The following is a 13,101-nucleotide window of genomic DNA, read 5'->3' as shown; positions in this document are numbered from 1 at the left end:
AACAGAAGAAAATGGGGACCCTCAGGAATAACTGGGCTTTAACAACTAAAATGGGAAGTTTGGTACAAAGTCAGAACTCAACAAGACATTTTAGGATACTCGTGCTATTTTTAGAAGGTCATAGTGACTAAAGAGTTTGGAAAGAATTTAGCCATGCCAGCTGCCTATATCTGTGGGATGGAAGCTGAAAAAAAGGATTGATGCTGAGAATGAAATAAACTGTAGGATGGTATAAGAACTTCCAAGTGGATAGGAACTGTATATAGGACATCAGAGGTATACAGATTGAGAAAAACAAATCTTTAGTATTTGTTACTTTTCCTCATGTCTTTAATTTCCAACATCTCTTTAACTGTTTCTGGATGTGAAAACTGGGCAACACAAAATCAAGATATTTTCTTTATCATTGGGAGTTCAATTCATTATTTTTTTAGTCACTAAACTGATGCAATATCATCACCAAGGAATATATGTGGATGGGAAATAATCATATTCAATTAAAACCAGACCTAAAGAAGATACTTTACTCTTATGCCCTGTGAACGTTATTCCATCAATTTTACACTCACCTGAGGGCCTTGACTGACTCCTGGGGTCAGAGGATTTCCAAGAACATACTTTTTTGCCCGCTCAACACTCCTTCGAACAAACTCATCGTAAATTGATTCTTCTACAAAGAGACGGGATGCAGCTATACAACATTGGCCCTGGTGATAGAATACTCCTTGGTGTGCAAATTCAACAGCATTGTCCACTGCAGAGAAGACATTCATGTTAAAGAAAAGGCATTTTCCAAAAATAAAATATTTTTTATATATCTTTATTAGAGGTGATATGGTGGTATAAAAAAATCACGAGTCATGTAGTCAAACATAGATTCAATATATTCTACCTCTTACCAGTCAGGTGACAAATGAGCCTTTCTGATCCTTTATTTGCTACTCAAATAATAGTAAAATAGTAAATTCTGAAATATAATGGTTATCAATACAACTTTGATATGAATAATTACAAAATTTGGAAAGTAATCTATGATTAAATCTTACTTCAAGTGACTTTTATAAGTATTTCCGTTTATAATTCAATGACTGAATATTTCTTTCAGGTCTCAGGTTTGAACTAATGACAAAGAAAATATAAAATATCCACTATGTTAAGTAAGAATGTAAAAACATTCTTATACACTCTGATCAACAGAAAAAGTGGTACTTCTAAGAAAAATCATAACCCCCTCAAAACCCCAAACAATTAATATTCAGAATTGCTCAACCACCTTACAACCCTATTCTATGAAAATTTTTCCAAATTTATCTAGTGTGCCATGTTATTTCACATATGCCTATAAATTCTTATGTGTTTATTTGAAATGGTTACATGGGTCTTAAAAAGAGGAGATAGTTTGTGTCATTAGCAGATCCTAAACAACCAGAAGAAAATTTTCTTTGCATTTTAATTTTTTGAATGCAGGAGATTTAACATTATAGCAAGCGGCTATTGCTATCTTTATTTGGGGGGTGGTTCAGACGGTAAAGAGTCTGCCTGCAATGCAGGAGACCTGGGTTTGGTCCCTGAGTTGGAAGATCCTCTGGAGGAGGGCATGGCAACCCACTCCAGTATTCTTGCATGGAGAACTCTGATGCATAGAGGAGTTTGGCGGGCTACAGTCCATGAGGTTACAAAGAGTTGGACACGACTGAGCAACTAAGTGTAGCATCTTTATTTTGCAAACTACTCACATATACTTAAGTTGTAGTGAAACCATTTTACAGAAAGGTTTGGTAAAATGAGAAATCATGTCATGTCTGTAGAATGTATAATAAGGTAGCATGCTCTATCTAAAAAGTTGATTGCCTCAAACAAATAATGCAGCTCTTAAAGATACAGAGGAATGTTTGATCGTTTTCTGCTAACTTCCAATTAGGAAATAATTGTGGCATTCTACTTGATAATATAATCAGGATGAACTTAGGGTATGATGGAGTCCTATCATAATTAGAGATTTAATATATGTAAATTCAACTATACCTGCTAGAAAAAAAAATGAAAGGAATTATTTAAATAGTTGGTGTCCTTTCCTCTGGCCATTTCATTCAATGAACATGTGATCCAGACAGAAGCGAGATGACAAACGCACACCTTGCTGTTTCTCCAGCTGGTCTACTGCAACATGTCTGAGGGTATCTTACCACACTTCAGGTGGTGCTAATATTTAAGGTATGAAATTAAGAATATACTTTATGGCTCCTAAATGCATAACAGTTTCTCTAGAGTTCAGCTGAGAAAACACCAACTGAGCTATGAAGGAAGCCCGAGAAAACAGCTGCTGCTGCTAAGTCGCTTCAGTCGTATCCAACTCTGTGTGACCCCACAGACTGCAGCCCACCAGGCTCCCCTGTCCCTGGGATTCTCCAGGCAAGAACACTGGAGTGGGTTGCCATTTCCTTCTCAATCTATTCCTAATTAGGAAGAAATCGTGTCTGTGTTGGACTTATCTAGGCTTTATAACTTCAGGACAGTTTGACAGATTTTTAAGAGTGTATTTGAACTCTGGTTAATGCCTTACACTTTGACATTAGAAGGAAACCCTTTTCTGTATGGTACTACCCGGCCAAAAAGGAGGAAGTGTGAGAAGTGAGCAAAGAGGCTTTTACTCACAGTCGGCATCAGCAAACACAATGCAAGGACTCTTTCCCCCGAGTTCCAGGGAAACCCTTTTCAGATTGCTTTTCCCAGCAGCTTCTTTGATCAGTTTGCCAACCTGAAATGGAGCATTACAAAGAAGGAGGCTTAATCTGCTGCCATCAAGGCAAGTTTCTTTAGCAATTTAAATTTATATGACATTTGTGGGAGAAATGGGAAAAATGGCATTTTTTCAGATTTGGCTGCTTCTGCTACCAAAGGCTCTTCCATCCAAGCATAAACATATGATATATCATGAAAACAGATATATTGAATGTAATAACTGATTTGATGTACATGATTCTACCGTACATGGCACAACAGGAGTTTACTTTTCATTTTAACCAGAGCTTCATCTTTCTTCTGTTCAATCTGATATATCATGATTCAACCATAACTTACTCTGTTTTGACTTTTCATCCCTCTGTTGAAATACAGAAAACTCTATCCATATCCAAATAAAGTAGCATATTTACCACCCCCGAATCTCTGCTTCTCAGTACATGCTCACCCCAACTTGGGCTGCCTCCAATCCTATCATTCCTTAGGGTCCAGCTTGTATCTTAGCTCCTCTTTAGCATTCTATGATGACTCAAGATGAACGTGACCCTCTCTTTCTCTGATCCCCAGTAAATTCCCTCAAAGGAACTCTGATTTCAGAGTTTCCCGTGGATTGTATCATTTGCATACACATCAATTTCCCAAACAGATGTCACCTGCCTGGTAGCAGTAACTGTTTCTCTCTCACTCCCTCTTCTCCTGCTGTCCTCCATACCTTGAATATTGGAACTTGGAGGAAGAAATTAGATCTGTACTCTGTGCTGCTACTTTAGTTAGCTGGAATCTTGAACTTGTTTCTTTAACGCTAGTGGCTTATCTTCAGGGAAAGAGTTTTCTTTTTTTTTTTTTTTCCTCTGCAGATCACTTCCCATCAAGATTATTTTCTGTAGTTGTTTATGTTTTTCTCGTGTCTGAAACCTGGTCTGTTTTACAACTGTTTCCTCTTTATTATTTCTTATTGAAGTCTTACTACACTAAAATGATCTTTGCTTTTCTTTTTTACAAGATGATTCATTTTATCTTGCTTCTTTTATTCTCTGGATCATTTTTCTTTTTCAATGCATCGATTTCAGTAACAAGTTTCTATCCTGACTAAATAAATGATAGGTAGACATTGCTGAGTGTGTGTTTAAATTTTAAGTGACTACTGAACTGACCCCTACTGTGCTTTACAGAGTAAAGCATTAATTAATCTGCTAATATTTTCATCTTATGTAAAAGTTACATGCCCAAAATGAAACCTATAAATGTAAGTTAATTAAAATAATAAACTAAAAGTAGACTGGAAATGGGGAAACCCTATTTGAAATTTCTATGATATCTTATTTTGCTTCCACAACATATTAATATTTCTCATGACCAGTTTCAAAAACTGAATTTTCATTTGAGGTGATTAAGAATTTTGTATTTCCTAAAAAATATTCTTTGCTTTTTTCCCTTTGAATTCTCCAAATTCTTTCTGCATCTTTTTTATTTTATGTTTTTTTTCTTTTATTGGCTTAGAAAGATTTGCTGGAGATACTTTATTAAAGCAGATAATTTTTGTCTTGGGGAAGGGAGTAAAATCAGAGGTATTTTTCTAAAAGCTACAGGTGTTAAAAAAACTAGCATGAAGAATGGTTAGAAGTATGAGTGAGAAAGAAAGGTTATACTTTTGTTTGTGTAATTTGCAGATAAAAGGTTTGCTTGAGCTTTCCCAAGTTCAGTTCAGTTCAGTTCAGTCGCTCAGTCGTGTCCGACTCTTTGCGACCCCATGGACTGCAGCCAAAGGTCTAGGTAAAGTCAAAATAAGGAAGAATCAGTCTTTTCCCCATACTTTTGTTTCCTTATTCGGAAAAAAAGTAAAACTTTATAATTTTCTTCTCAAAGAAAAGGTAAGCACTGGAATGAAGAGAAGGGAAACACTGTTAAGACTGTGGTAAAAGATACGTTCCATGATATCGTGGCATTGCCATGTGGGGCAGAAGTAGCAAATGCTCATAAAAATGTTCTACCTTAGCACATCTCATATAACGTGGGTTGATTACTATTTTAAACGAATCTAATGGGACATTAAAATTCTAACCTTGCCAGAAGCATCTTTATAATAAGCATAGCTGCTGTAAAGGACTGCAAAAATATAAAATCCATGGTTTGCCTCTTTCATGACATTTGGCAAGTTCACTTCTACCTGCCAAGCCACAGACTTGAAGCTAATAGAGGACGACCCAGAAAGACTGATTTTTCTGTGTGACTTCTAAAGTCATCTTGTTGCTGCTGCTGCTGCTGCTAAGTTGCTTCAGTCGTGTCCGACTCTGCGACCCCAGGGACGGGAGCCCACCAGGCTCCCCTGTCCCTGGGATTCTCTAGGCAAGAACAATGGAGTGGTTTGCCAGTTCCTTAGTCACACTTAATTCTTTAGTACTCAATCAGAAGTAGTTACTATACTGGTTTCTGGAGATAAGAATGGATAAGACAGTCTTTGAGGAGAGTCAACAAAGTGGAGAGAGATACATAACAAAGCAAGGAGCAAGTGCTGTTACAGTTATATATCAAGGACAATGGGAGCACAGATGGAGAGCTTTTAAATTTAGGATGCTCCTGGGACTGCAGAGAAAGTCCCGGTGGCCTGGGGTGGGAGCCACATTATGGTAAGTGTGGCCATGCATGAACAAAACTTATGGGAATGAAAAAAATACAGGGAACAATCAGAAAATGATGGGGCGGTGATGAAGAAATATTATGTGGAGAAGGGACCTCTTCCCTCACACCTGAACTAGTGTGAAAAATTAAAGAGTAAGGGAAGGAACAAGAGAATGGAAATGACAATAGAACACATAGTAATCATGCCATTTAGTGGATACTAAATGCTTTTAATATGTTTAATATGTGGATACTAAATGTTTTAGTTTAATCGTAGGATGCTAAATGTTTTACTACTCATTAGCTTATTCCGTTTCATTTGGTACAACTCAATAAGACAGATATTATTATTCCCATTTTACATATAAAGAAACTCAGCTTTAGCAAGGATACTTAACTTTTGGAAGGCACACTGCCACAAGGGGTAGACTTAGCATTTGAACACAGATGTTTCTTAGTTTTCTAATATCAAAGTTTTGGGGGAGCGGGGAAGATAAAGTGCTCCCAAAGTGCTGTAGAGTCTTAGGGATGAGCTGAGACAAACAGGCAGTGCTGTGGAGATGGCATCTGGGAACAGCAGCCTCTGACTCAGACGAGCTAGAAAAGCGTGTGGGCCAGACCAGGACCATAAGCAGTGCATGGGCCCTGATGAGGATGGTCTACAATACTAGGCCGAGGAATTTGAAATTTCATGCTTCACCTCCTCTGCTATGATTTCTACCTGTGACTTCATCATTTTTCAGTTTATTGCTCTATCTCAAACATTCCCAATTGTTTTATCCCCAGACTCCTGAATGAAGAATTGGTTTTCTCCTGTCTCAATTAGGAATTTGTAGAATGTGAACTTTTTCTACTCTATGTCTATAAACCAACAAGAAAAAAGTATATAGTTATCTAGCTTAAAAAGGATCAAGAAAAATAAAATTTTATTTTCTATTACTTTAGTTCTCTATGTAAACAATTTTTATATTGAAGTGGCTAATCAGGAGTATAAAATAATCAAATTAGCTTTCCCTTACTATCTGGAATGTTCTTCCTGTTTCTTTCTCCACAAAGTTTTAAAAAGTAAACATTTTCAACACTCAGAGCATTTAGAGAGCATTTACCAGCTCTCATGTCCTCTGAAGTGCCTATGGCTGGGATCCTGTTCTTTCACCTTTTGGATAGCCAAGCTGGAGCCAGTGAGGCAGAAAAGTTAGGATCCAGGAAGCTAAGCTGCTGGCTTCTTTTCGGAATGTTCACGGGAGAGCGCCAAATAAGGAGCTAAGGGTGAGGCTCTATTCTTTGATCTTCCTAATCTACAGGTTAAAGTTACAATTCATTCATACACATCACTGTGGCCTAATTTATATCTTCTATCGTAAACCTTACAAATCATATGACAAGTTCTGATCAGTCATATTTCTCGTCGCACAAAGTAATAACATACTAGAAACAGTTTGCTCCAATCCTCCCACATTGGTAATGGGTATTCCGTTTCATCTCAGTGACATCTGCTTATGTTCTATAAACATGTTTGAAGGCTGGAATAAGGAACAAATCATTAAAAGAACTTTTGTTTTAAGGAAATGTCGGCTTAAAGGCAGTAACATAAAACACGCTTCTGACTGCTTCACTGCTGGCCTAAGTAAATGATGTTACCTCTGTCGATCCTGTGAAGGCCACTTTGTCTACATCCATGTGAGAAGAAATGGCTGCCCCTGCAGTAGGCCCATAACCAGGGACAATATTCACTACTCCAGGAGGAAACCCTGCCTAAAAGACAAGCAAAATAGAACAGTTGGTCATTTAATTCTACAGAAAAAGAGGAGAGTATGGAGCCAAAGCTCCCTCTTGATTCTAATGAGTTACCCTACAAGGAAAGATTTATCTACATGGTTTTATCATTTATTATTATTCTTGTTTCACTGCTTAGCTCACTTAACCTCATGGGTTGCATTAAAGTCCGCATTTGACTTTCATGGTTCTTTACCCCAGTGATGGCTGTCTCAAATTTCATAATACTAACTCAAGATAGTATGTGTAAAAGTGTTTGGTAAATTATTCACGTGGAAGGAAAACAATGTCTTTTATTATCCATTCAGCAAAAATAAGAAGCCAAAAGGATGTTAATATTTTTAGCTTCTACCTGTTCATTGTCAGGGCATACTAATTTGTTTGCAAATTCTTATCCACATTATCTAATCAGAAAAAAATGTTAGGTTAAAAATGGTCACTGAATTCATGATCAAGCATCACAGATTGATTTCTAATACCAATTATAGAATTATCAAGTATAAAGCAGTGTGGCAAATGGAATAGCACATTAAAATTTCATGTTATTTGCATCAGAAGGTCTCATTTTGACACGTCTTTTGCCTACTTTTAATTTGAAGTGCAGAATATTTTTAAGATACGGGTCCAGATTTTCTAAATTTTAAATTTCTCAGAACTAATGCTTATTTTAAAAATATTGGTAAGATATGAAGGAACAAGGACAAGAACTTGTTTACAAGAAAAAATAAAACAACCTGGATAGTCAAAATTTATGAAAATAAATTTTATGTGTTCTTTTGTCAGCTTTTGAGCAATGAAGTAAATGCAAAAGAAACTATAATAGGTAAGAGAATATAAACTTATTCCTTCACGGGTGAATTGTTTAGAAATAATATAGCCCAATACCACAAGCAAGCTCAGAGGACTCCAACCTTCAGATAGACCAGTTTAAATAAATATGCAGAATTTCCAAGTCATTAATAGCAGTTATAAACCAACCTACATTTCAACATTTGGAAGAAACTCATGCCAATTTCAACATGAATCTACGTTTGTGAATCTTGGGCAAAAGAAATAAAAAAGAGCTCATAGGTGACAGTTTGACATAAAGCTTTTGAGTCTGACTTCCTGTCTCCCTTTGGGCATAGATTCATTTGGGTTGACTGCCAGAAATCCTTGCCAATAGCCACGTGTAATGTGTCCCCACTGGATAGGTGCCGTTGGCAGATAATGTAGTTTATAGTAGCACCAGATGAGGTCTTCCTACTATCAGTTAGGATTCCTGAGATCATGCACACATTTTGATTTAGCAAACATACCTCTTTTATTAAAGATCCCATGTGAAGAGCAGTCAGAGGGGTTTGCTCTGCTGGTTTGACAACCACTGTGTTTCCGCAGCTAAGGGCAGGCCCTATCTTCCAGAGGAACATGAGCAACGGGAAATTCCACTAGAAAGCAATATGTAAACAATAGATTCTTTGTATTACTGAAAGCCACATTTGCTAATCTAACTTCTACATTTTATGCTCCCCGTAGATGTTAAATAAGAATTGTGGTAGTTTTGTTTAAGCATCTGTTATATCCTAATTAAGTTCATTGCTCAAAGCAACTCATAAATGCTAAAAACAATAACAACAACAACAAAAACAAAGTCCGAATAAACTAGATACAGGAAGAGAGTAGGAGAAAGTCATAAAATTTTATCAAGTGCTATTATTTTGAGTTTATTTTCTACCAGGAAAAAGAAATCACTGCATGGTTTAGAAAACAAACGTTACTATTAAATATATTAGAAGTTGTCTGTGTTTAAAAAGTGTAACTATCCTCACTCCTTAATAGGTCTTTAATTATAACTATTTACCCAATAATAATATTTAGTAATATTTACTTCTACTGAAAACAGCTTGCTAAAGGCAGAAGTTTAAAGTCTGGAGACTGACAGCTTGGTTCAAATCTCAGCTCAATCACTGAGCAGCCATATGAATTCAGACAAGTTATATGCACTCTACGTATGATTTCATCATCTGCTCATGCTGACAACAATTCTCTTTACTTCAGAACACTGTCCTGAAGATTTATAGAGAAAGTGGTCCAAACGTTTAACACAATGATTGGTTCACCACAGACAAACAGTAACTATTAGCAATTACTACTATTCAGGATTATGTAATTTTATGGATTTTATTGGGAGTTTTGAACTAACAAGCAATTTCATTCAAAACGTTGGTACACGTATATTTTAGTCTCGTTGGAACAAAAGATAGTCATTACCACTTCCTCATTTAAGAACACCAGGGCATTTTACCATCTTTTTTTATTTTTATTTTTTGCCTTTTTGAATATGTCATTTAAAGTAAAATCATTGGTAGTCTCCTATTTGTTGGACTTCAAAGGAAATCTTCATGATTCTGCTTAAACATGGTACTTTCTCAAAGAAGAATATGGAATATCAAAGCCTTTTATCTAAAGGTAAAATATATTCCATACTGTGCTTCAAATGCCTCCGGCATGGTTTCTTTCATTTAGTTAAGAAATTTCATTCAAGAATTTGAACACTCTGGTTGCTACTCTTCTCCATGCTGAGAAGTCCCAATGCAGATATATGAAGTGTTAGAGAGCAGCTGGCCATACTATACTTCACTAAAATGGCTGGTGTCTTGCACAATGACTGCTTTGCTATGTACATGTTAATCGTAAGTCTTAAACAGAGTTTACAATATAGCTTTTTAAAACAAACCTTAGGGTAAAAGGTTAAGATTTGGTGATACTGTACTATGGAAACACACTCAAGAGATGTACCAGAGTATAGATAGGATTTAGATTACCTAGTTCGTATTCAAAGGGTATAGTCACAGAGAGACCTAAGTTCAAAAATGACTATATTTGCTCCACATTTAGCAAATATCTAAGCATTCATTTGTGCCTGAGAAAGCATTATTACCAAATGAAATAGAATTAGAACTCATTTCTTTTGAGACTGAAAGTTACATAAGGGAACAACTTACAGGAATGATTTGGCCACACACACCAACAGGCTCACTTCTTGTATATGTAAAAAAGTTCCCATCTGGAAAATAAAATGCACAAACATTTATGGACAAATGTGCTTGATAGTCATAGAATGGTGGTTTGGGGCTGATGTGAGAGGAAGATACAGACAATAATTTAAAAAGAGTTTATATTTCTGATTATTTACAAAATGAAAAGCCTAAAATAGGGTGAGCCCTCAAATAGTAATTTGAAATAAGAGGAACCATAAAACTGAGAGCCCTCAAATAGTAATTTGAAATAAGAGGAACCATAAAACTGAGTTAGGTGCACAATTGTTAAAGATCTGAATAATGTTTATTCTATCTCTGATCCTCCCAGAGGACTACTTTCTAATTCATACTTATTGTCAAAATTTCCTTTCTTTCATGATAAAGGAAATAAAAGGTGTATAAATAGGAAAGAAACAGAGCTCTGTTTCTGATGACTCAAGTTCAACCAGTAATTTTTAAAGTGCCTAATATAATTTAAAAAATAGTAAAATTAAAACATAGTAGAATTAAAAAAATAGCTCTCTATGAGTGGCAAGTTTTTCCCACTGACTTGTTCTAAAAAGTCCTCTTTTTTTGGCCTACCAAATGATAAAAGCAAATTCTTTTAATCTATGAAAAAGATGTCAGAAGTAGAAAACATTTCTTTTCAGTCTGGATCTGATTGATTCATATGCCTCAATGAATGACCACATGTGACTGTGATGTGCTCATCCTGAGTTTGCACTGTGCTTTGTGATTTGTTCTGTTCTAGTTCCCACAAAAATTTCCTGGCTGTCAGAGCAAGAAGGCCCCTTGTCAAGATGTATTTGTACTCTAAATGGCTTCTCCTGTTTTGTCAAAGGTAAAATAAAAGTTTCTAAAATATCCACAGTTCTTGGTCCCATCATGGTCTCTCTCTCCCCTTTGCACTTCCTGGTGCTCACTTCTAAGCTGAGGGCTGCTCCAATTAGATGGAAATGCACATCAGGGCCAGTCCTGGAGGATATTTTGTTTTCATAGTCAGTAAGTTTATATGAATTAAATTCAGCTCCTGGTGTTTTCCAAATCAATGTTTTTCATATTCTTATCCCATTATGTGTATACTGTATTAAAATACTAAAAAGCAAACATATTCACTCACACAAATTCTTAAGCTATAAACACAGGCTCATCTTTCTTTGAAACTATTTGAAACAAATCAATGTGAATTAGTTTGTTTAATTAGCCTGCTCTAACTATACTGAGTTAGACCAGGCACACAGAATGACCAGAGCTTACTCATACTGAAACATACAAAGAGGCTTAAATAATTACATTATAGGAAGAATGTAAATGTCACTGTTGGAATAAAACCCAAATAAATAATTTCAGAGGCCAGCTTTGAAAAGTTTCCTTGGAGAGACAACTGCTTAAATCAGTAACTGTGGGCATACAGATGTTCTTACTCTAATATTTTCTAAAATATCTGTACTGTTATCTTCTGCATGATTATGCTGGAACAATTTTAAAATCCACATGATGAATCTTAGCAGAACTTCCAGGTTCAGAACTGCATTGTCTCAAAGTCAAGAAGAAAATAATTTTCCCCTACTTGGTTGACATCTTTAAAAGGGAGAGTTTGGACTTATTCATCTCTACAGTATTCTCCTCACCCCTACCCTCACTCTGGGTGGTTTCCTAAAGTTACTTACCCATGGGTATTGTACGGCCCTGGATCTTGTCAGCCCAGCCTGCACAGTAGCGTAGTGTTTTTATGCAGCCTCCTAAATCCATCAGATATGCATTGGAAAATAGTTTTCCACCATTCATAGCCTCCATTGTCTGAAAAAGAGATCATCCCAAGTCTAAAGTTCCATAGAAATTTTACATTAAAAAGATAGTTAATATTTCATCCTTTCATGGCAAACAGATGGGGAAACAATGGAAACAGTGACCAACTTTATTTTCTTGGGCTCCAAAATCATTCAGATGGTGACTGCAGCCGTGAAATTAAAAGACACTTGCTCCTTGGAAGAAAAGCTATGACAAACCTAGACAGCATTTTAAAAAGCAGAGACATTACTTTGCCAACAAAGGTCCATCTAGTAAAAAATACGGTTTTTCCAGTAGTCATGTATGGATGTGAGAGTTGGACCATAAAGAAGGCTGGGCACCAAACAATTGATGCTTTTGAACTGTGGTGTTGAAGACTCTTGAGAGTCCCTTGAACTGAAAGGAGACCAAACCAGTCCATCTTAGAAGAAATCAGTCCTCGATATTCATTGGAAGGACTGATGCTGAAGTTGAAACTCCAATACTTTGGCCACCTGATGTGAAGAACTGACTCATTTGAAAAGACCCTAATGCTGGGGAAGATTGAAGGCAGGAGGAGAAGGGAACGACATAGGATGAGATGGTTGGATGGCATCATTGACTTGATGAACATGAGTTTGAGCAAGCTCTGGGAGTTGGTGGTGGACAGGGAAGCCTGGCGTGCTACAGTCCATGGGGTCGCAAAGAGTTGGACACAACTGAGTGACTGAAATGACCTGAATATTTTGAATAGTCATGTGATAGGGAATTTTGAAAACACTGGAAGAAATTCTGTGAGCAATCTTGTGTAACTTCCTCTTTGTGGAAAGGAGATTAAAAAATAGAGTTAAAATGACTTGCTTAAGGACATAAAATATGGGTAGAAAAGGTATTGAGATTCTGGTTTCTAAACTTTAGTGCCCTTCTGTCTCATTCTGAGGGCCCCTAGTGAACCAACTTTCCAGGAATTGGTCACAATTTGATATATGCACAGCTTGTGAGATTGGTGCTTAGTCTCTTTAGTCGGATCAGGGTTCCAAGAAGATTTTACTTGTTGCATGATACAACAGTGGGTGTCTATTTACTGTCAGTGACCATTAATAATCCCTCAATAATCATTTTTAATTTTTACATTCCGTCTGGATATTCTCACACAATTCACACAAACTTAAGT

General features: G+C 36.4%; 1 protein-coding gene across 1 annotated transcript in view; it reads right to left on the bottom strand.

The window, feature by feature from the left end:
- ALDH1A1 (aldehyde dehydrogenase 1 family member A1) overlaps positions 1-13,101 on the bottom strand; it is a 55,084-nt gene that overhangs the window by 16,687 nt on the left and 25,296 nt on the right. Inside the window, 6 exon segments of the mRNA NM_001009778.1 lie at positions 570-754; positions 2,656-2,758; positions 7,003-7,116; positions 8,436-8,564; positions 10,122-10,183; positions 11,828-11,957. Of these exon segments, the coding sequence (NP_001009778.1) occupies positions 570-754; positions 2,656-2,758; positions 7,003-7,116; positions 8,436-8,564; positions 10,122-10,183; positions 11,828-11,957 (723 nt within the window).

Source organism: Ovis aries, chromosome 2 (genome assembly GCF_016772045.2).
Source record: "Ovis aries strain OAR_USU_Benz2616 breed Rambouillet chromosome 2, ARS-UI_Ramb_v3.0, whole genome shotgun sequence".
Taxonomy (NCBI): domain Eukaryota; kingdom Metazoa; phylum Chordata; class Mammalia; order Artiodactyla; family Bovidae; genus Ovis; species Ovis aries.
Note: the sequence above shows the minus strand (reverse complement) of the source record. Positions and strands in the feature narration are given on the sequence as shown.